Below are 23,293 nucleotides of genomic sequence, written 5' to 3'. Positions count from 1 at the left end.
AGATAATTATCATTTAATTCCCTACGTAGGTGAAACATAGCCGTAGATCCATCTATACAGATGGCCAATTTGTTTCCACACAGCCAATCAAAACGCTCCATTTTAAACCATATTCTGTTAAAACCGTAACATCACTGTTCTGTCATAGGCAGCCAAACAGCAGCCTGCTCCACAACACAACACACTCTTATCGAACATACAAACATGAACATACGTCGTGTCCTCCACCTTGTTGAAAGAGCCACCAAACAAACATTCACCAAAACTGCACTGCTGACATCAGTTTGTAGGCTGGATAGCTAATTAGCTGGCTAGCTTCAGCACATTAACCAGCATTTAAATTTAGCTGCAAATGTCACTTTGGTCCGTTTGGATGCTGATGTGGCCCTTACTTTTCAATACCACTGCCAACAACACACTGCCTGTGGACGTAAATATTATACATCCGTGGTAAATGCAGAGGGTCAGAACAGCGATTTCTGCTAATTAGTTAGAGCCTCTCTGTTGGCATACGCCAGAAGGGGGAGACAAAAGTTCCACACTCCAGCTTTAACCGTGGTTTTAGTTTTCCATGTCTTGCTCTGCTGGAAGACGTGCACTCATAAAAGCCTTGTTTTCTACACACTGGTTTTAACAAAGCTTGCCTGTTTGGATATATTTAGTCCTTCAGTATATTACTGTTGTTTGCATGTTTGATGCAGTGCTACATCTACATCTAACGCCTATACACAGTATGAACTTACCACGCTGGTCTGGTTGTGTTGTAAAAATCTAGTACACTAATGAGACATTTAATATTTACATGTCTTTAGCGTGTGATATGCACAATCTTTATGTATTGTACATGCTCTAGTAGGTTGTCTAGATTATTTACGGAAACCTGAAGATAACTTTAACATGTCATATTTGCTTTAGCCAACATTATGTCATGATGTATTAATTTGATGGAATAACAGTTCTGTGATCTGTTTTATGTACAGTACTGGCTTTGAAAACATGTATCAGACTCGTCGTATGGCAAAAATAAATAACAAAATAATTATTTTTTCTCCTTATACAAACACAAACACACACACATTCTTGTTTTTTTGTCAATGTGGGGGTGACGGTTTTTTTGGTCACCGCCTATTTAGCATGGAGGCAAAATTGAATTTCACTGTACCAATTTCTGGTGAGCTTGGCAGTATATTTTATTTTCATCTCCTCATTCATCTTATCTCTTATCACATAGCCTTGGGATAAGAACAGTGACAACCCACATCTTTCCACTGACTTTGAACTTTACTTTCTGCTCCAAGTTGCTATCATGTCCACTGCGGGAGTGATCAATGTCTCAGGATGGATGTTAGGGTAGAAACACACCTAAAGTAGCAAGCAGAGCACAATCACTGACTGACATTCATTTTCTATAGAGTTGTGAATTGGAAGGAGTTATTTTGGGCTTCAAAATCCCCTTCAATTTCTGCATAGACAAAGTTAGGTGCTTTCCGGGGTGTGTGAATGGGCTTGATATTGTCCTGTTTGAATTACCTGTACAAAAGATCAACTACTGCATTAGAAAATATCTGGTTTTTTTTTTAGTAAAAGGTAAAAGCATGTGTACATAAAAAGTTCAACTAAGAATAAATTAAATATCTCAACAACTAATAACTAGAGGAAGCTTTGGTGATACCCTGACTTTTCCTCTAGTGCCACCATGAGGTTGATATTTGTGATTTTGGGTGAAATATCTCAACTATTGGATGGATTGCCATGAAATTTGTTGAGACATTCATGTCCCCCTCAGGATGAATTATAATAGCTTTGTTGATCGCCTGAAAATTGTAATTTTTTGTCCAATAACCTTTTGTTTATGACCAAATACCTGCCAAACTGACATCCCCATCATCCTTATCTGTACTCAGTGCTAATTATTAAATGTTAGCATGCTAATACAGTTCCACTTTACTTGGGAAACTCAACGACCACAGCAGAGGAAGTAGTATGTAAACTGCTTTTGGTTTGACAGCAAAATTGATCTGCCCACAGGCGGCTAAGTGTTGAGGGCGTTGGCACTTCCTGGCAGCTTTGTTGCATTAGGCATGATTCTATCAACTGAGATGTATATTTTTTTTAAATAAAAGGTTGGTCATTAAATTTGCCCGGCCCTCTCTGAGTACAAAGCAACGATATTATTGCTGCAACAAACATTTCCAGACAACACAGAGAGGACAGGGATGCTCATTAACTGTGCAGACCTCTCACAGTCATGATACTCGCAGGTTTCCTCTTTCTGCTCCTCCTCACAGGTAAGCTGGGACAATTCTGTTTGATGCATACAGGTGTGCTCTGAGAAATGTTCTACAGTTTGGTTAAACTTATCATTTCCTCATCATTCCTGCTGCTCGTTAATTTAATGAAACTCCTTTGTGTCATATCACATCTATCTAGGAGTTGATTCTAAGTTTTAAAAAACAAATAAATGTTGTCAACACTTAATAATGCCGAGTAGGAGATGTGTGTGCATGGAAATAATATTGAAGATGAAGACCTGTATACTCTTTCTGTCAGGTGGAAGTATCTCCAATTACACAGAGCTATCACAGCTTCTTGATGATCAACAGAACTCCAACCAGAGCTTTGGGGAAAGTATGTAGAGGAAACAAACACTCCAGAAGTCCACTTTAATTATATGTATGAATATTTATTCCTGTAGCCCTAATTATGAAGTTTCCGTGGAAGTTTCAGTTTAAGGACCAAGAAAGGTTGTATGGTTGACAAACTTGACTTCTAGTGTTTCCAGAGTTGTATCAGAATTGTAAAAAAAAAAAAAAAAAGCATATGAATATTAATAGCTCTGTTCACACAATTATATAAGTCCTTAACCAGTATCTAGCTGTGCAGATAGTTTTGGTTTTGTCTGTGTGAAATTTCGGTTTCCATCCCAAAGCAGTGGAGGTGAATGTTTTGTTTGTGATGTTGAATGGATGTTGATGTGAAAATTAAACTAAAAATAATAATAATACTGTGAATATCTCTTTCCGAAATCTGTTTAGTGTGGTATGTGGATAATTCGATAATAAGAGAGTTAACGGGGACACTGTTCCTGAAAAACGATTGCTGTTTGAGTTTTTAATTGCCTTTTTAAAGTGCTGTGAACGCCACAAACAAAATCCCATTCACCTCCATTGTTTTAGGGATGAGGTAAAAATCCTGGAGATGGATATCTCAAAACCAATTATATCCCACCAGAGATAAGTGAGAAAATATTTACCAGCAGCGACAGCGCGTGGCTGGCATTGTTTTCAAAGGAGATGTGTGTGCATGGAAATAATATTGAAGATGAAGACCTGTATACTCTTTCTGTCAGGTGGAAGTACCTCCAATTACACAGAGGTACCACAGCTTCTTGATGATCAACAGAACTCCAACCAGAGCTTTGGGGAAAGTATGTAGAGGAAACAAACACTCTGTAATTATATGTATGAATATTTATTCCTGTCGCCCTAATTATGGAAGTCTTGAAACTGAAGATTTTGGTTGCATTTTGAGACAGATTTCATGTGCAGTAATAAAACTAAAATATATGCTTCTGGTATAAACAGTAAACAGAAAGAGTATTTCAGCAAAGTTTACATGGTCTATTGTGAATGCATGAAGATTGGCCTGTGCTGATGTTAAGATGAAGATGTTAAGAATTATTATTCTAGTTCAGCCCTTGAGTAGAAAATTGCACTCCTGTCCCTGATTTGAACACGCATTTGGACGTGTAGCAGATGGATCTCAAATGGAGAGCCCTAGTTAGACGGAGATGACTGCGAAAATGCTCACATTTAAAAATCATAAATCATTAGTGGACTGATGAGATAAAGCCACGTAGTCCTGCCAATACCCATCTCATAATGGCCTTTCAGTGACCACAATCACTGGATATTACTGCTGATATTTGTGAGTTGGTGTTTTTCAAGGCTTGATAATAAATTCAGAAGCAGTGGATTCTGAATTATAAGTAATTAACAGCACATTCAGTAAATCTGATGTCCAGAAAAAGAGCTCTGAAGCAGCAGAAAAGTCAATAAGAGCACATTTCCTGATTTCTTTCCTTTTTAAGAGTAATTTCTCTCATGGAGAATGTGTCCTGATGTGTTTGCTGTAGATGGGGCGTACTCTGAGCATAACTGCAGTTATCAGGATGTTTTAAACTATCTGAACCTGACCAAAAAGAATGAGCTGTACTCCATGGCCCGACCTGTTAAACACTACAAACATGTTACGTGGGTAACCCTCAAAATGCTGATCTCTGGCATCCTAGATGTGGTAAGTTTTAATGTCATGTATTAATGTATTAACTGAAGTGTCGTTTTGTGGTTGTTTTGAAGTGTTGTATGAAGTGTGATGTTTGTAAACTTGTATTTTATATTAAAACCGGCATAGCGCTGTGTTTTATGACAGTTTTACTGTGTGTGTAGTCGGTTAATGATAATTGTGCTGCTGGAAAGATTTTCACACATACTGTATTTCTCTGCTCATAGAGGGAGATTGACCAGACTTTCGTTCCTTACGTTTGGATTTATGTGGTGAGTTCTCTCTGAGATGCAACACTTTTTGATCATTCTCACCTGTTCATCTTTAGTGGAAACTAAAGTGATTTCCTTTGAAATTAATCTGTGTTTCTTCCTTCATCCCTGATCCCCTCCCTCGCCCCTTTTTCCTGTGTAGAGCTGGTACAATGAACACATTTTCTGGGAACCATGGGAATTTTGTGATCTTCGTCAGGTAGTGGTTCCTGCTGAAGTATTGTGGAAACCAGATATAACTATTGAAGAGATGTAAGTTTGAATATATGTGCTCTCACACTCACAACAGTAACTGATGATAGAGCATCATGTTGATGTTTAGGAATGACACAAAAACTGAAGCATTTAGATGACAAAACATTTATGCAACAGGTTTTAAACATGTGCTATATATTTTAAATGTTATATATACATATATGTGTATATATATACATCTGTCTTTTCATGGTAAGCAGGACTTTGAGTGGTGCGCCTCAGCTAAAATCTCAATGAAATGAACTGTCTGAGGCAAGAGTTATAAAGCAGTTACCATCACCATGGCAACCTTTGACTGCATCTGGGGATACACAGCTGATTAGTGGAGTTTGACACACAAACACACAGGCACTAAGACATACTCACACTTTTTCAGGCATTTTTCAAGACTTTCAGCTTGAAACTCCATTCAAACCTTAAAATGTTCCACATTTTTAATGTAATATGAGATTTATTCAACTTTTAAATCCTATTCATTGTATTCAGACCATTCTTCACTTTTCCGATTCATAAACATTCAGCTGCTTCTTCATGAAGCCGGCAATCCAGTTTAGTGTCAGCTTTTCAACGATCCTTAAAATATTCCATGTTTCATGCATTATATTATTACACTTCATAGTTCATTAGCTACCCTATATGTACAAAATATTTACTCAAATGTTGGAACAAGCAGATATATACATATCACATATCACGTTGTGAGGACACTGTATTCTATATTTAAAGAAACATTAAGGTAAATTAGAGGAAAATCTAAAGTTTAAGAGTAAAACAGTTTACTGCATCATACTGTAGATTATGTAGATTTATGTTTTATGGTATAACAGATACGCTATGTGAAATTCAGTGTGAAGCATAAAGTTTTTGCCATAATATGTGTGTGTGTGTTTGTTCTCATACAGGACAGAGATGGACAAGGCCCCTCCGAGTCCTTATGTCACCATTACATGGTACGGTTTGGTCGAAATGATGAATGACATGGTGCTGGTCAGCAGCTGCAAGATGCACGTTTACAAATTCCCCTTCGACGTTCAGAGCTGCACCCTCTCTTTCAAGTCTGCCACATACTCTGGTGAGCCCGTTACCTGTTGTGTTTAAACGTTTCTAGACGTTCATCTGAAGTGTTTTGTGTTTGAATGCACGTGTTTATTGTCACATGAGCACACACCAGCAGATACCACCACATACTGTGCATTCTGTCTTTGTTGACACAGTTAATTAATATTATAATGATGTTTTAACAACATTAACACAATATTTACATCTCCCACCTCAGACGAAGAAATAAATTTTGACACCACCCTGAACTCCTCAAAGGTCACACAGTGGTCTCGCGAAGCGATGCAGACCCAGTTTGAGTGGCTGTTCATCAACATGAACGTCTCCGAGAAAAAGGACGGGGATTTAGGCTTCAACCAAAGCGTGATCGTTTACACTGTAAGTATTTTATACAAACATGCAAACATTTTACTGCTAATAAAAAAATCTAGATGTAGACTTTCTACTGTTTCACTTATATTGCTACTTTTCATTAAACCTAAAATAATAACCTTTCAAGTTGATATAGTGAGCTTGTTAGCGAACAGTCGCTTATTTAAACATCCTGCAGACACAAAGCAACATAATCCTTTATTTGGAGTGGGTTTTTAGAGCCATTTTGCTGCCTGCTGCAGCTGAAAATGACACTATGAGAGCAGCGAGAGTGATAGTGTGAGATTGTTATGGCCTGGCTCTGAGACCAGAGCAAATAAGGGAAGCACATGCAAGAGATTAACCAAAAGAACAGAGATTCATTTTTAACAGATGTAACAAAAATGTTGATGCTAACAAAAGCTGCTGCTACAAAATAAACTCCACAGAAAATCAAAAAACTGCAACGTAACGCAAGGTGATGCCAGGAGAGAGGGCGATCATAACCGCTTTAAGTACATAATTTGATGGCTTCCTCAACCTCTGCAGACGTGAGCAGATTACCTTGTTGTTGGTAACCTGGGAGCTACATAGTTTCCTTTGTCAAACATATATGAGTAGGAAGGTCAACCACCTGAGGCCTTACAGATTACCTTGTTGTTGTTGTTGTTGTTGTTGTTTACTACATACCTGTAATACCTGTTGCTTCAGTTTAGCCTTTGTTAAATGTATAGATCAAACACCTGAACCTTTAACATAATTTCACAGATCCACATGAAGAGGCGGTCTCTCCTCTACATCGTCAACTTCTTGCTGCCCGTCCTGTTCTTCTTGTGTCTGGACTTGTGCTCCTTCCTGATCTCAGACACCGGGGGCGAGAAGCTCAGCTTCAAGGTCACTGTGATGCTCGCTGTCACGGTGTTACAACTTATTCTGAATGAAATTCTACCGTCTTCTTCAGATAGGATTCCACTTATAGGTAAAGAAGCTCTTCGTATGAGCAGAAACAGCGCACATACTGCCTCCATGAGCAGTTATTTGTCCACATTAATGATGCTGCCTTCTCCCTTCAGCGGTCTACTGCTTTGGGATTTTTGGTTTCATGATGGTGAGCCTCCTGGAGACGATTTTGGTGTTGCATCTGATAGAGAGAGACTCTGCACCCCAAGACAACAAGGCAAATAAAGACAAAAGACTGAGTGAGGACTGTGGGGACAAACGATGCAAAGTCGACTTCCCCAGCTGTTTTAGAGGTGAGATCTCAACTCAGTGTCCCCTCGCTGTTCAGTTTGCTACTGCTACTATTATATCTTACTACTATGATGGTGTACACCTTTAGTCATGATTTGAATACTCATGGACACATTTACAACTATAATACATACTGCTATATTACATAATTTTGAATATGCCACAACTGTCTTTGTGTCAAACATATCCTTTCAGATGAGAAGAAATGGACTCACTGTGCCTGTGTCTGTGATGTGCCTGCTGGTGAAAATCCATCTGAACTGCTGTCGGTGGCCAAAGAGGTTAAGATTGGGTTACACTGTAAAGGGTCGGTTCAACCAAATTAAAAAACAAACAAAAATAAAGTGTTGGCAGTATGTTCTTTGGATTATAGACATGTTCCTGTTGAATTATTTAGTTGAGATTTTTCAATTCTTTTGAGAACGATTAACAAAATTCACTCAAAGATGGATATCTTAAAACCAACCCAAAAACAATTTGCCAGACAACATACTACTAGAGGTAAGTGAGACAATATGTTGGTAATTTGGATGAACCGACCGTTTATTCTCATCATAATGGGCACAAACTGTAATGTCAAATGTAGCAGTTATATGGTCCATAATCTTGTTAATTACCAGTTTTTGAAACCACTTCTGTAGGTTAGCAGCAGCCAACTGACGGAGGAGTCCCATGACTCTGAGAAGCTCCCAGATGACCTGAGGGAGGTGATAAAAATACTGACGGAGCTCCTCAACAACAGGAAGGAAGAAGGGAAGCCCGGCTACTGGACCAGAGTGGCTAAAACGATCAACAAAGTTTTCTTCATTAGCTATATCACAGTGGCCTGTCTGTTTCTAGTTACTGTCTTTTCAGCGTGGACCTTTGCACATGATGAGTAGTGCTAATGTTAAAACATAATTGTTCCATGTAACATGTACATTAACACATCTGGACCAAAGACAAAAAATGACCCATTGTTGCTTTACGTAGGCCATTGAGGGTTCGCACTCCCATAGGGGAAAATCAAAAATAATAATAATAATTACAGAGCCTCCACAATCAAATTATTACTATTATCATTAATGTTATCTTAAGGCAGAAAATTATCTTTGTTGTCTTTTTGCTGCAATGGCATTAAGCTGTGTCCTCTTCATTATCTGATATTTCTCTGAACAGAGTTGGTGGAAGTCTTGTGCTGGGCAGTGACCCACCTGAAATCACATTCAGTCATCCTCTTATATTTCCATTTGTTTGAGATCTGACTGGCGCTCTTTTAATTACGTCATCTCCTTGTGTCCTCTTCCTCTGCAGTGGTTTAATGGCACCCAAGGATCTGCGCCACCAACTCCTAATGTTCGCATAACAGTAGAGGATGGAAACACGCATTAATTCGCATTTTCTTTAGTAGATTTTCTGGAAATTTGGTTAACAGTTGCGCTAAATTTGGATGGAAGCTAGTGTGACGTCTGCCTATGATAGAACTGTGACGTTACTGCTTTGTGTACAAGTTGATGAAGAACTAATGACATTCTGACATGCTATATAATTTCAGTTGGCACATTTAAAGGAAAATTATGTGATAAAAGAACTGTAATAAATTATAAGTAACTTGTATTGAAGGGATCAAGGGATCTTTGGTTGTAGCGGACCTTTGAGAGTCTCCCATCCTAACACATTGTTCTGATGGTACTCAAATTTCTACACCCTGGTTTTTAGCCAAACTGTGTAATTAGCTGGTAAGATATATATATGTATATATATGTATTTAGTCCTTCAGTAGTGTTACTGTACTGCTACACATCTAACACATATATTCTGTATTTGCCTTTGACACCAGTCTGGTTGTACTATAAAGTTCTAGTAATATATATGCCTTTAATATGTAATATGCACAATGTTCAATGAGTCCATCAAATACATAATAACATGAAAGTGTAAATTATTTAAGATTCAAATCAAGTTCTCTTGTGTAGAAATGCAATGTAGTTAATGCCTACTGTTTATTTGATTGTGTTTGCTCATCCATTATACTAAGCATATATACTAGTGTTAGTTTTCTGAAGACATGTACATGTGTTTTATCTCCTGTTGTTTGAGTAATTAGTAGTTATTCCACATCTACATCTACATCTGTATTTAAGCTACATTATGTATTCACACGATGGAATAAAAGTCCTGTTCTGAAAACATGTATCAGACTTCTGGCTGCTGAAATAACCAATACAGACTTTGTCATGGTGTGTCAGCTATAAATAGAGTAATTCTACTGACATTGGTGCTTTTGATTGCAGATATTCATACATTTCTGTGATGTTTATTGAGTGGAAAATGGGTAAATTTAACTTTTTTAACGTTTTGATTTAGGGCATAGAAGTTGTCTTTGATAAGATTATGTCACATGAAACTAGCTATCTCAGCAGTCAGTATCAATGCATTTACAAATAGCAGGGCTGGAAATAGCATTGTATATCCAGTCCCACCAGTATAGCAGCTATTAGAGGTTGTGACATTAACTGCAGGTCCTCAATAGCAGTAGACTTGCGGAGACAAGGCCCCGGAAACGTAAAAAAAATGCATGACAGTATTGAGCTCATTCCGCACTAGAAAACAAACCTCGACAAGTGACACAAGTTATGCTTTATCGGAAGTGTTTTCAAACAGTTGGGACGGTGGCCTGTTTGGGTCTAAATGAGCTGCAAACATGTATTCAGCATGCCTGTCAAACACTTCCAGAGAGATGACAGTAAATGAGGGAGTTGCAACAAAGGTCCTTACCCGGACTTGAACAGCGGACATTGTGGTTCGTGGTTGGGATCTTAACCCCAAGGCCACAGCCCCAATCACCAACCTTAATACTGCGTGGCAATGGAAGCAAGCAGTAAAGTGCATTTGGTTTGACTGAATTTATTTATTAATCAGCCCACAGTGTTTCAAGAAAGGATTGGTCATTCAGTTGCCCAGCCCTCTTCCAGTGTGAGGATAAATGTGAGATAACATTTCTGAACAATGTAGAGTAAGCAGTGATGCACACACACCTCTCACAGACTTTGGATTCTCACTGGTCCAGGCCTCACGATGTTCGCTGGCTTCCTCTTTCTGCTCCTGCTCACAGGTAAGGTTTCTCTTCCTCACAGAGTCCCTGTTGGTCTGGATAACCCACAGACCTCACTGTGAACGGCTTTCATTGGCATTCATTTCCACCAAGGTCTTAGTGAAGTCTTGCTCATCAAGAGTAACGAGGACACCGTTCTGAAAAGATGTCGAATTTTTTAAATTAGATACTAGAGGTTGAGTGAGAATTTGTCTTTATTATTATTTTATTATATATATTATTATTACCTTATATACCGTCAGTTGCCTGTTTATTAGGTACATCTAGATAAAACTAATTCAGTCTCATACAACAGTCCTGCAGTAAATCCTACTTTCATGAAGGTTATAATGTTCAGTTATTGTTTGTTTTAGAGAGGTGTTTATGATCATTTTGGAGGCTGTAGTCTGTGGTGTATTCGGCTATAATGGGAGTGACAGCTCTAAGTGCTGCTGACCATGATTGCATCACCATGTATTTGGTTGTATACAGCAGATTGATCTCAAATGGAGAGTCTGTTTATACTACTTTACGTACTTTAATAATGCCCACATTTAAAAATCATTTAGTGGTCGAGTAGAGCTGATCCACGTCTCGGCCAACACCCATCTAACGAATCTTAGAAGACTCTACAGTCACTTACGCCTAGCAGTGCTTTGAGCTAAATGCTAATATCATCATGCAAAGATGTTCACAGTGGCAATGCTAACATATTGATGCTAAGCAGGTACAATATTTACCATGTTCACCATCTTACTTTAGCGTGTTAGCATGCTAAAATTCGCTAGTTTGTACAAGGCACATTTGAGGCTGATGGGGATGTCTTTAGTTTTGCAGATGATGATGGCGCTGAAAGAAAAATTAAGAGATCACCAAAGTGATTATAATTCATCCTTTTGGTGACACGAATTTCATGGCAATCCATCCAATAGTTGTTGAGATATTTCATGTCTGGAAATCGTTGAATTCAGAAGCAGTAGATACATACAATTATTTTTTAATGGTATGAGATCATACCTCAAACATTCAGTAGGTGTTCAGTTCTAATTTAAAGGCCAAATTAAGAGCATGGTAATCAGCATGGTAATAAGAGTGAATTCTCTTATAGAGAATGTGTCTCTCTGTGTCTTCTCTGTAGATGGGGTGTCCTCTGAATGTAACAGCAGCTACCGGGATGTTTTAAAGCACTTGAAGTTGACCAAAAACAATGAGCTGTACTCCATGACCCGGCCTGTCATTCACCATGACTCACCCACAGTGGTATACCTGGCTATACTACTCAATGCCATTCTAGATGTGGTAAGTGGTTGCTTGTAATTCTAAATTACGATTATTATTTCTGCTAGGGTTAGCGTTCTGCTGGAATGTTAAGCTATGGGTTAAGGAGCAAGTCATTCGTGTTCACAGCGCACAGTCTTTTGCCTCCTACAACCGTTGATATTCACACCGTTTTCCTAGTTGCCAAATTCTTATTGTCTATTTGACACAAATTGCATGGACTGTTTACCCCAATAAATTCAATAATTCTACCTGTTATGAACATATCAGCTCAGAGTGACCCTGAACATTTTGATGGCATTTGATGACAAATTCGATCTTAAATTTCATATTTGTACTAAGCTCTAATATTCCCTGATGGCTGCCGTCAGCCTTTTATGCTGAATCATGCTGTGTTTTTTTGTTGATCCAAATATATTTTGAGCAGCCTTGGTGGAGGTTTGAGCTCTCTGAGTGATTTCTAGTTTAGATTTGACGCCTGTTAACTCAAGTGTTGTTTCATCGCTCATCACATATGACTCTGGTGTGCCTGTTCAAAACTGTGTCATATGAACTGTTAACACTGACTTTGTGCTAAGTTTTTTGACAGTTTGTCTGGCTGGAGAGATTTTCACACGTATGTCTTTGCTCATAGAAAGAGAAGGACCAGAAATTTATTTCTTACGTTTGGATTACTATGGTGAGTTCTCTCTGAAGAAGAAAGCACATTTTGATTGAATTAATTCCCACCCCTCACTCTTGTTGGGAAACTCAACTTTCTTTTGTTTAAATGCATTTTCCCCCTTGTTTTCCTCTGTAGTGGTGGCAAGATGAATACATTGGTTGGAATCCTGATGAATTCTGTGGTATTACCAACATTTCTCTTCCGACTAAAGTGTTGTGGAAGCCAGATCTAACTATTGAAGAGATGTAAGTTTGAATGTATGTGAATGCTCTCACACTCACAAATCCCCACACAGTAACTGGTGATGACACAAAAACTGAAGCATTTAGATGCCTAAACACTTTATAGTTTAGCAACAGCATTGTTTATTTACAATAATATTTATTGCATATATGTATTTTATTTGACCTATTAAAGCCAATCAAGATTAAACTAATGCCACACCAACTCTCAAACTCCTGTTGTGCTAACAAACTGTTCATCATCCTAAAGGTGCCTGTTATCTTTGAATAAATGTATAGTTTAGTATGTATAGTAGCAATAGTGCACAATAGAAGTTAATATATCATATTTTACATGTTATTTTGTCCATTCAACCTCAATAACCTCAAGTTTTTTTGGTTTACTAAGACGTTCAAAAATATTGGCCAAACCTATTTCATAACGTTACTTTGAATACACTTTCCCCTGATTTTTTGTTTTATTCCCCATGAATCAGTTTTAAACATTAGTATCAATTATTAATTAATATACAAAGTTTACCCCAGCATTACTTACATTTACACTAACAGCTTACATTTTTGGTAAGTGTATTCTACCATAACTGAGTTCCTCAGAATATCAGTTTTTCTACCTTGTTTTTCCTGGACTTTTTGTTGGTCCCGTCTGGACCTTGTAAGTGTTTGATATGCACGGGGTAATATAAAACGAGACTATGTAACTTTTGCTAAACAGCAGCCACTGTGGCTACAAGTGGCAATTATTGAAAAATGGTCAATGCTAAAGCGTAGTGTAACACTATCACAAGTAGAGAGGAGTCATAAAGTCAATAAACTAGATCTAGCCAACATTAGCTAACATTAGCCACCATAAGCTACTGTACCGGTCATACCAGACCATAGACTGTATATAAAGATGGACGACATGACAGCCACCCTAAAGTGAAGCCCCCTGGTGGCTGGCTGCAGTATAGGTCATAAACCCAGCCCCTTGGTTATATGGTATGCATCAAAGTTAATTTCATACTTTCAGTGTATTATACATGAAGTTATGTTGTATAGTATAATAGATCATATATGATGTGAAATTAAGTTTAAAGCATACGTGTGTGTTTGTTCTCATACAGGACAGAGAAGGACAAGGCCCCTCCGAGTCCTTATCTCACCGTTGACAGTTCTGGTGAAGTCGAACTTACAAACAACCAGGTGCAGGTCAGCACCTGCAGCATGCAAGTTTTTAAATTCCCCTTCGACAGTCAGAGCTGCAACCTCTCCTTCAAGTCTGTCATACACTCTGGTGAGACCGTAACCTGTTGTGTATAAAAGTCCCTATGAGTTGTTTATGTGTTCTCATGTCTGTGTGAGTTTGAATGCACGTGTGTGCTTTACAGTTTATTGTTACCTGAACACACATGCCACACATTCCTTCTTTGTTAACCTGCAGGGAAACCTCACAGTTTTATTTTTATCTCCCACCTCAGTCAAGGAAATACAGCTCGTTCAGTATCTCAACTCTTCAAAGATCACAAAGTGGTCTCGCAAGTTGATGCAGACCCAGTCCGAGTGGCTGTTCATCAAGATGACAGTCAGCAACGAAACTGTCAACAATTTTGACTTCATCCAAAGCGTGATCGTTTATACTGTGAGTATTTCTAGATACAGACACGCAGAGGTGGAAAGTAAACATTTTCCATTTCCACATCTGTTTGTCTCAAGTGCTTTAATGTATTTGTTACAGTTAGTGGCGTAAACAGAATTTGTGCCTGAAAAAAAGATTTGTGCCTGAACAGCCGTTTGAATTTGTGAACTTGACTTACGTTCTCGCTCACTGGTTAACCGCGTGTAGTACACAGTTCACCAAAGAGTCTCTTCAAGGCTGACTTCACGTTCACAAACAAGAGGTTTGGACAAGCGGTAAGCTCCAACTGCTTGTCTCTAACATTAAGTCCCACATTATCTAGTAGCTTGAAAGCTAATACAACATCTGGAAGCTCCATTTTGAATGTACGTATTCTGTTGTACCAACGTTCAAATTCAGCAGTTAAGTTAATTTAATTCCATCGAAACGCCATTTTCTCTTGTGATACGGTCAAACTCCAGAGTCCAATTTTGAAGAGTAGTCATTCGCTCATCGTTGTCTGAATCCTCTGCAGTGATTTCCAGTGTACTGTCCCTTGCTCTTACCGTTAGCGATAAGGCAACCGCTAAGGTTTGCTTCTTCTTCTCCAAGTCGGTAACCAGCCTCCAAATTTCAACCTAATTATTCCAACTTTCGTAAGACTTCCTCTCGTTAAATGGCGGCAGAACTTTGTAATTGCCAGTGGACATCCTCAACAACAATGTTAGATCAATAACTACAACGATAACATATTAAGACTTTACTGAAACTTGTGCTCGACAGCAAAAATAGCGGCAGCATCCATTTTTGCATTGTGGTACACGCACCCACATGCGCAGTGCGTAAAATAGCACTTACCAAATTGAATGAAACTCTCCTCCCACCTGCTGTGCTGTTCTTGAGCAAAACTCTGAATGTACAATTTCTACACTTCCTCTTTCCTTTCTACTTTTACCAAAGTAAATCATTAGAGTGGTTCTTACACCAATTCCAACATGGGCTCGGGACAGATTACCTTGTTGTTCTTGTTGTGTACTACATACCTGTAATACCTGTAGTTGCTTTAGTTTAGCTTTGTCAAATGTATAGATCAGCCACCTGACCCTTTAACATCATTTCGCAGATCCACATGAAGAGGCGGTCTGCCCTCTACATCGTCAACTTCTTGCTGCCCGTCCTGTTGTTCTTGTGTCTGGACTTGGCCTCCTTCCTGATCTCAGACACCGGGGGCGAGAAGCTCAGCTTCAAGGTCACTGTGCTGCTCGCTGTCACGGTGTTACAACTTATTCTGAATGACATCCTGCCGTCTTCTTCAGACAGGATTCCACTTATAGGTAAAGAAGCTCTTGAGCAGGAACAACACATATACTGACTCAATGTGTAGTTATTTGTATGTGTACGCTGCCTTCTCCCTTTAGCGGTCTATTGCATTGGGATTTTTGGTTTGATGCTGCTGAGTCTCCTGGAGACGATTTTGGTGATGCATCTGATGGACAAAGACAATGAGGCTGAGAGGAATGAGGACTGTGGGGACAAACGAGGCAAAATCAGCAACTATTTTAGAGGTGAGATTCATTACAACAAATAGGGAAGTTTGCATATATATTTATGTTTTCCAGATTCCCTACAACAGATGTAAAATGTATTATACAAAATGGTTAATTACATCATTTTGAATATGCTACAACTATGTTTGTGTGAAATATGTTCTTTCAGAGGTGAAGAAATGTACTCACTGTGTGTCTGTCTGTGACGTGTCTGCTGGTGAAACTCCCTCTGAACTGCTGTCGGTGGCCAAAGAGGTTCGGATTAAGTTGCACTTTTTGAAATTTAACCCAAATTAACCTTGTCAATAGTCCCCATGAAAAGTTTTGATTGTGTTTTGTTGGTTATCCAGAAGAAATTACAGCACAGTAACAAGAGTAAATGTAATTTGTTACTTCCTGGTCATGATTCATTTGCTAAGTCTGTTTTATACTTTTGCTTTTATTGATACATCAACTTCCACGTCATTTTGAGATTTGAGTTTCCACTCAGGTTTTTTATGCACAAATGTAAAATATGCATAAAAACAGGTGGATGGAAATGCATGTTTTGTCTTGCCTCCTTTGATAGACATCTGTCAGCTCTGACTGGCTCTGAAAATTTTAGTACACTGAAACTCTAAACGAAAGTCAAACTGATCACCAAAGCATTGATTATGCTCAGAAACATGTTTATTGAAAACAGTAAAGCAAGTGCAAATATAGTTATATAGGTAAACGAATGAATTATATTTTTTATTTGATTACATGTGGCATTTTGCTTGGAAATGGCCATGGCATCGGTGGGATAATACATTATTGTAATGGGTGATGCTGGGGTGGTTTGCTTCTGCAGAACCTAGACGATGTCAAATGTAGCAGCTGTAAGACACTTATTCATTTTGTTTATTAAACCATTTTTTCAGGGCAGCAGCAGCCAACTGACAGAGGAGTCTCACGACTCTGAAAAGCTCTCAGAGGAGTTGAGGGAGGTGGTGAAAACACTGACTGAGCTCCTCAAGAGCAAGAAGGAAGAAGGGAAGCCCGGCTACTGGACCAGAGTGACGAAAACAATCAACAGAGTTTTCTTCATTTTCTATGTCACAGCTGCCGGTCTGTTTTTACTTTATATGTTTGTCAGTTGGAGTGATGCACAAGAATAATGGTGCTAAACAATGAAACATAGCGATGGAGTTTTAGTTCCCAGAAGTTGTAAACATCAGAAGTTGTAAACACAAAGTCACAGACTCCCACTGCTGATGAGGAAAGGTGTACTGGACTGTTCAGGTAGTATTTAATCCTTCAGTGGTACTGCAGCTACACACATCTGCCAGTTGCATGTTTCACGCTCAGTGATTCATATCGAACACACATGTTGTATTGTAATATTCTAATACACTAATATGCCATCTTATGTCTCTGTTGTGCAATAAGCATAGTCTATATGTACAAGGAATCCACCAATACAAATATTCAAAAAAAATGCATGCAGGTGTCAGCAAAATTGCATGTTATCCTACATAAATATATCTTCATGGGCAAACCTTATAATCCACCCAAAAACATATAAAATGTTTTAATTAATAAAATTAAGCATGCAATTAAGTATGCAATTAAGTGCAAGCAAATTCATACCAAACATGTTTCTCACAGCTTTGTTTTGTTGTGTAAATGCAACACAATGTACTTAATGGCATTTGTTAAGCTGTTTGCCCTTTCATTAAGCAAAACATGATGTGTTGGCCACGTTGCCACTTTTTGAATAAGTGGCTGTGTAGTGGGCTACTGCCTGTGAGAAGTAACTTGACTTTCATGTGTAAATTGGTCCAGTGCCCCTTTAACAATTTGAAACACATCTATGATACTCTGAAAATATACAATGGTTTTTTTCCACATGGGTTCAGTAATATCATGTTGTCCATATCTCTATCTGCATTGCTCTGCTTTATGTATTCATAATGGAATAACAGTCCTGACAACTGCTTTCTATACCAGCTCTGAAGAGATGTATCAGACTCTTTGTAATGCAGAAATAAACAACAGAAACAAAACCTATTCTCCATATTTTCTTTGTGTGACAGTGAACCAAAACAATGAGCTGAAAGAGGCTAAAGTTAGACATTAAGAAAAAGCAATTACAAGTGGAACTGTATAGAGTATAGTCTTTTCAAATCTAACTGTACATATCTGATCTATAGTGTATACACCGTATTCATATCATATCTCCAGCTGTTTATTCTGTATATAATGTCTACTATTAGCATTACTTGTACACCTGCACTATATATTTTATACTTATACTTATACCTGCACTTCCTACTGTAACTGCTGCACATGCCTCAAACCCTCAATGGTATCTATATTACTCTGCACTTTACTGCTTTTTGCACTTCTGGTTAGATGCTGAACTGTATTTTGTTGTCTCAGTACTTGTACTCTGTGCAATTACGTGTACCCATCTGTTCAGACTGCACTTCGGCCCATAAAAATGTATAAAAACAAACAAACAAAAAACAACCAACCTTTCTCTAACTCTTATTGTTTCTAAATGTAGTACTTGAAGCAGTTCAGCATATTTGATGAAGTTCATTAACTTTGATGATTCTTGCATTTTTATAATTATATCCACATGGTTGAAATGCACTTATTGTAAGTCGCTTTGGATAAAAGCTAAATAAAATTAAGGTTATGTAATTACAATAAAGTTGAATCTAATCTAAAAAAAATGAATCAGATATTTCTTGTAAAACTAGGTAATGTATATGCACATGATGTGTTATTTTTTAGCCATTAAAGACTATGTGATGATATTGCTGGTAAACGTTTTTGTTGTTCTGTACCATGGACTGTAATTACAGTCAGTGTGCAGTGTGTCCTCCGGGGCTGCAGGCGGCGCTGTTCGCTTCGACGTCACCGCGCTGTCGTTCAATCAGTGACGTGGATTTTCATTGTGGCAGTTAGTGCTGCCAAAAAATACTCACCAGCGTCTCAGAGCTTTTCCACCAACTTTCTTTCACATTCAGAAGTTGGACCACTCGTTTTCTTTCCTTCGTTTGTCACATTTGAACACAGTCTTGTCACAGCTTTCATAACAGGTGAGCAGATCACGTCAAACGTTAACGTTAGAGGGGTTTCCTGGTCTCTGCTAGTCAAAAGTGTCCGCAGTGAAAACTGTTCAAATTGGTTCAAAATTCCCTCGTGTCAGTGTTTATTTTTCACATGAACTCAACGGTGTGTTTTCTCACAGACTCCAGAATGAGTAAAAACAGCAAAGTGTTGAACCTGAAGGATAAAATCAGTGGTAATGAAGCGGACCTGAGCCTGTGTAACCTCACTGAGGTGCCAGTCAGAGAGCTGGTGGGTTACTCATCGTCTGTGTGTGAAAATGTTGTCAAATTAAACATTCATTGCATTATATTAATGTACTGTAACTTTTAACATTAGGCTGTCATGGCTGGCATGCTGTGGTTGCACATTTCTTGGTTAGAATGCTTATTAAATGTACAATTAGGACTTATATTAAACTGACCCATGCTATAATTTATCCTAACAGGCTTTATTCACCAAAGCAACTGTTGTGGACTTGTCCTGCAACAACATTACCTCCCTTCCTGTAAGTACAAACACTGTCACACTGTACTAAAACACTTCTACTCCTTAAATCTCTGGTTCCCAACCTTTTTTGTAAGGCCTCATATTTATCTTGGGTTTAGCCGAAATGAAGTGAGGATTAATGTGAATTTAAGATCACTAAGTACAAGTGTACAGTATTTTTAGGATGTTCATAGAGGAATCAGTATGTGACTTCTACAGGGTGAACTGCCTTTCACTTTGCCTGCTAACCTTAAACCTTTTTTTCCAACGTTGTCACTGTCGCTAACAAACGGAGAATATTAAGACTAAGTTGTTTTTTCTTTCATGTAGCCAGAGTTCTGCAACCTGACCCACCTGGTGAAGGTGGATCTGAGTAAAAACCAGCTGACCTGTCTGCCAGATGACCTGGGAAACCTGACTAGCCTTCAACATCTGGACCTGTACAACAACAAGCTGACGGTCCTGCCCGTCAGCTTCTCTCAGCTCAGGGTGGGTGCCAGACGCAAGCACTGTTTGCTCATGTTACATTTGTATGTACAGATCCTATTAACCAAAAGCTGCAACGTCAACATGTGTAATTTCAACACTGTTGCTGTCAGTTCTGAAAAAGGTTTACTTAACTGGAAACCATGAGAAATTAACTTTTTTTGGCCTGTCTGTCAGAGAAAGGGGAAAGAGAGATTATGAGTTTATGTATAACAGAGCCTGATGTTCTTGTTGTTGACGACTGGAAGCAAGGGGAAACAGCTAGCCTGGATCTCTCTGCAAAAAGGCGAATAAGCGTATTTCCCGAAATGTTGAACCTTTAAGTGTGAATACTTTGTGATATAGTTACAGTTACAAATTCTGACCTTCCCTGATGTATTTTAGTACTCTGCTCTTGTGTCAGTCGTAAGAAGTTGATATCAATGCAGACTCAAATGTAGAGAAACATGATCTCCTTACTTACAGGATGTGTGAGACTCTGGCTTTGTTTTGATCTCTGACAGTATTTATTTTACTCTCTGCGTGCGCGCGTTTGTTCTCAGAGTCTGAAGTGGTTGGATCTGAAGGATAACCCGCTGGAGGCCGGCCTGGCCAAGGCAGCAGGGGACTGTCTGGATGAGAAGCAGTGCAAACAGTGTGCCTCCAAGGTGAGGTGGAAAGAGAAGAATGATTGAGAAAAGATCAGTGAAGCAGTCTACAGTATGTAAAACTAAAGACCAATTTCTTTCAGGTTCTGCAGCACATGAGAGCTATGCAGGATGAGGTCGATCGTGCACGAGAGAAGCGCCTTTTGAGGGAAAAAGGTGGGAAATGTTTTTCAGGAGACTTCTGTTAATGGAGTTGATCCACTGCATTTTCATCAATAGGGCTAGTTATCAAACCTCAATACTGTTTTGATACAGTACCGACCAAAATGAGTTGACATGATTTCTAGTCTCTCAGCAGTTTAATCTGCTGAGGACGAAGTGCATTTTATTTATTGCAGGAAACCAGAAACAAGCCTCCTGAAATACAGTTACATTAATGTCCTGTTATGAACAAATGGGATGTGATTTGTCCGTCTGACTGCATCTCTTCTAAACACATTTTTCTTCATGTCTCCATCAGAGCTGGAGAGGAAGAAGGAGGTGAAGCAGAGGGAGCGGGAGGCCAGAGAGAAGGAGGCTCGTAAACGGGAGAAGGCGGAGGAGAAGGAGAAGAGGAGGAAAGAGTACAACGCTCAGATGGCAGCCATGGCTGCACGGGAACAACAGAAGAAGAAGAGCGAGGAGAAGAAGAAAAAGAACGGACAGGCAGCAGGTCTGGATGCTCCTGTTAAAGGGATAGTTCATGTTTTAACTACCAAGCTAAACTTCCACTGACGTTACAATACACTGTTGGTGGAGTATTTCCAGCACAGAAGTATTTTCCTTTTTTAAAGAATTTTAATGGACTAATTTATGTGAGGCTGAAAGTTTTCGCACTATCCCAACCTTTCCTCCAAACTGATATATGCCCAAAAGATTACAGGCATGGCAACTCTTATCAACAATAGTTGATAGCTTTTAGGTTGATTTCCCACCTTTTAGGTAGCTGCTGGCTTCAGCTTGTTTGTGTGTTTTTGAAAAACAGACTGTCACAGTGAACAGCTTTATTGTTGTTCTTCTTGTTGTTATTTGTCAAAGTTGAATTAACTAAGCAGTCGAGCAGTGCATCACATTCATGAGCCATGTTGTTGAAAAATCAAACCTGGAAAACAAACAATAAGCAAAGATGGGTTTTGTAAGAAACATAGTGATAATTTTGTTATTTCTTGCACTGACAAGCTGCTGACTCTCACCCTCAGGACCTGTTTAGTGTACTTGATTAGTGTAGTTGACTGATAGGTAGTGTGCCAAACAAGCAAAACTCAGATATACCTCTTTAAGAGTTTGTTTTTAGTATTTTAGGTCGTTCTAATGTCGCCCACTCTGGCTTCATCTCTGCAGATAAAAAGCTTGTCGTGGAATCGGCGCCTAAACCTCGACGCTCTCTCGTTGGCCTGATGTTCAAGCTGCTCCTCCTGCTGCTGCTGGGATTGGCCGGAGTTGCCGCCGCCTGCCAGCTGACCGACCTGCAGAAGGAAGCCGTGTGCGTGCCGGTCAACGTCGCCGTGGACGACAGCCTATCCTGGGCCAAAGAGCAGGAGGGTGTGGTCAGACAGCTGGTGCAAAATCTGTCATCCGCAGCGAAGGAGTTTCTTGACTCCACACAAGCGTCTAAGAACTAAAAGATCATCTGTCGCCACCAACTTCCAGAGATGCAGGTTTTCCACTCCCACCTGTGAATCCTGGGATTTTTTTTTTATATGCTGAAATCATGAATCTTATTAAGATGGGCAACCCTGCATCCCCTCACCCTGTTTGAGGTGCTGGGAGGTGAAGAGTCTGTACAGATAGATAAAGGGGGATGGACAGATGTGTTCAAATCATCTTAAATTCCTATGGAATTGTTGTCGCTCTTGTACCCTCTTTGTACTACAGCCTGTTTTTAAAAAAAACTCATCGTCTTAAATGTCTCCCTGCTGACCATGTTTTGCACCAGAGCTGGTTTTGGTTTTCGGTGCATTACATGGAGCGTGGGTTGTGTTTGAGAGATGTTCGGTGAAACGTCAGGTGGCCCTGTTTGTGCTGCACTGGAGTGTCGAGGCACATGTTAACTGCCAGTCAGAGTTGTGCTTCAGCCAGTGCTAGATGTGGCAGTCTGAGCATGTGCAGTGAAGGTTGTGTGAAAGTATAACTCACTTGTTTGTGGCCTGATCTTGTCTTTATAGTCTTACGTCAGTCAAACCAGCTAAAACTCACGGCTAATACACACCGTCTGGCATGCAAACTAGAGCTCAACTGATGCACGAGTCACGATTATAACAGTATGGTGCGTTTCTGTCAGCTCCCAACTAACAAGGAATTGCAGAACAGAAATGCCAAAGATCTTTGAGGTCATTTAGAAACAACGTTGTCATTACATAATTTGTCCCACTCAGTACTGTAATGATTAATTGATTTACAAATATAGTCGTTGATCGATTAATTGGCTAATTGTTTCAGCTCTAGTTTATGTTAAAAAAACGGCAGATAAATCATCATCAAATTTAGTTTAAACTCTCAGATGTTGATATCTGTATTGGCCTTAAAGATCCAGTATCTGTCAGGCTCTTATGTTCATCCTTCCCAGTACACAAACTGTGTTAAAGGGACCATACTGATCATTTTACTTCTGTTAGCCCTTTTGCTAGAAATCCTGTCTACATCACAGATATCCATTTTACAACTCACGCTTTGACCTTTTGATGTAGTTTACCTACTTTACGTACACTCATTGGTTTCCATACAGGCTGAAAAGTAATTGG

At 39.1% G+C, this 23,293-nt stretch overlaps 3 protein-coding genes across 3 annotated transcripts; all 3 read left to right on the top strand.

The window, feature by feature from the left end:
* The first annotated feature begins 2,248 nt into the window (after positions 1-2,248).
* LOC139303602 (5-hydroxytryptamine receptor 3A-like) lies at positions 2,249-8,353 on the top strand. The gene is made up of 10 exons (XM_070927449.1): positions 2,249-2,288; positions 4,136-4,296; positions 4,512-4,556; positions 4,699-4,808; positions 5,714-5,883; positions 6,088-6,248; positions 6,990-7,200; positions 7,295-7,474; positions 7,668-7,753; positions 8,114-8,353. Exons 1-10 carry the CDS (start codon positions 2,249-2,251, stop codon positions 8,351-8,353), a joined length of 1,404 nt encoding a protein of 467 aa, XP_070783550.1.
* A 2,176-nt stretch (positions 8,354-10,529) lies between these two features.
* Positions 10,530-17,009, top strand: LOC139303601 (5-hydroxytryptamine receptor 3A-like). Its single transcript, XM_070927448.1, has 10 exons — positions 10,530-10,566; positions 11,684-11,844; positions 12,458-12,502; positions 12,623-12,732; positions 13,833-14,002; positions 14,187-14,347; positions 15,447-15,657; positions 15,742-15,888; positions 16,040-16,125; positions 16,773-17,009. The coding sequence occupies exons 1-10, from the start codon at positions 10,530-10,532 to the stop codon at positions 17,007-17,009; spliced, it is 1,365 nt and encodes a 454-aa protein (XP_070783549.1).
* A 2,079-nt stretch (positions 17,010-19,088) lies between these two features.
* On the top strand, positions 19,089-22,859 carry lrrc59 (leucine rich repeat containing 59). The gene is made up of 7 exons (XM_070927552.1): positions 19,089-19,203; positions 19,400-19,459; positions 19,771-19,929; positions 20,469-20,573; positions 20,657-20,729; positions 21,034-21,225; positions 21,894-22,859. Exons 1-7 carry the CDS (start codon positions 19,102-19,104, stop codon positions 22,172-22,174), a joined length of 972 nt encoding a protein of 323 aa, XP_070783653.1. The 5' UTR covers positions 19,089-19,101; the 3' UTR covers positions 22,175-22,859.
* The last annotated feature ends 434 nt before the right edge of the window (positions 22,860-23,293 follow it).

This window comes from Enoplosus armatus, chromosome 20 (assembly GCF_043641665.1).
Source record: "Enoplosus armatus isolate fEnoArm2 chromosome 20, fEnoArm2.hap1, whole genome shotgun sequence".
Taxonomy (NCBI): domain Eukaryota; kingdom Metazoa; phylum Chordata; class Actinopteri; order Centrarchiformes; family Enoplosidae; genus Enoplosus; species Enoplosus armatus.
Note: the sequence above shows the minus strand (reverse complement) of the source record. Positions and strands in the feature narration are given on the sequence as shown.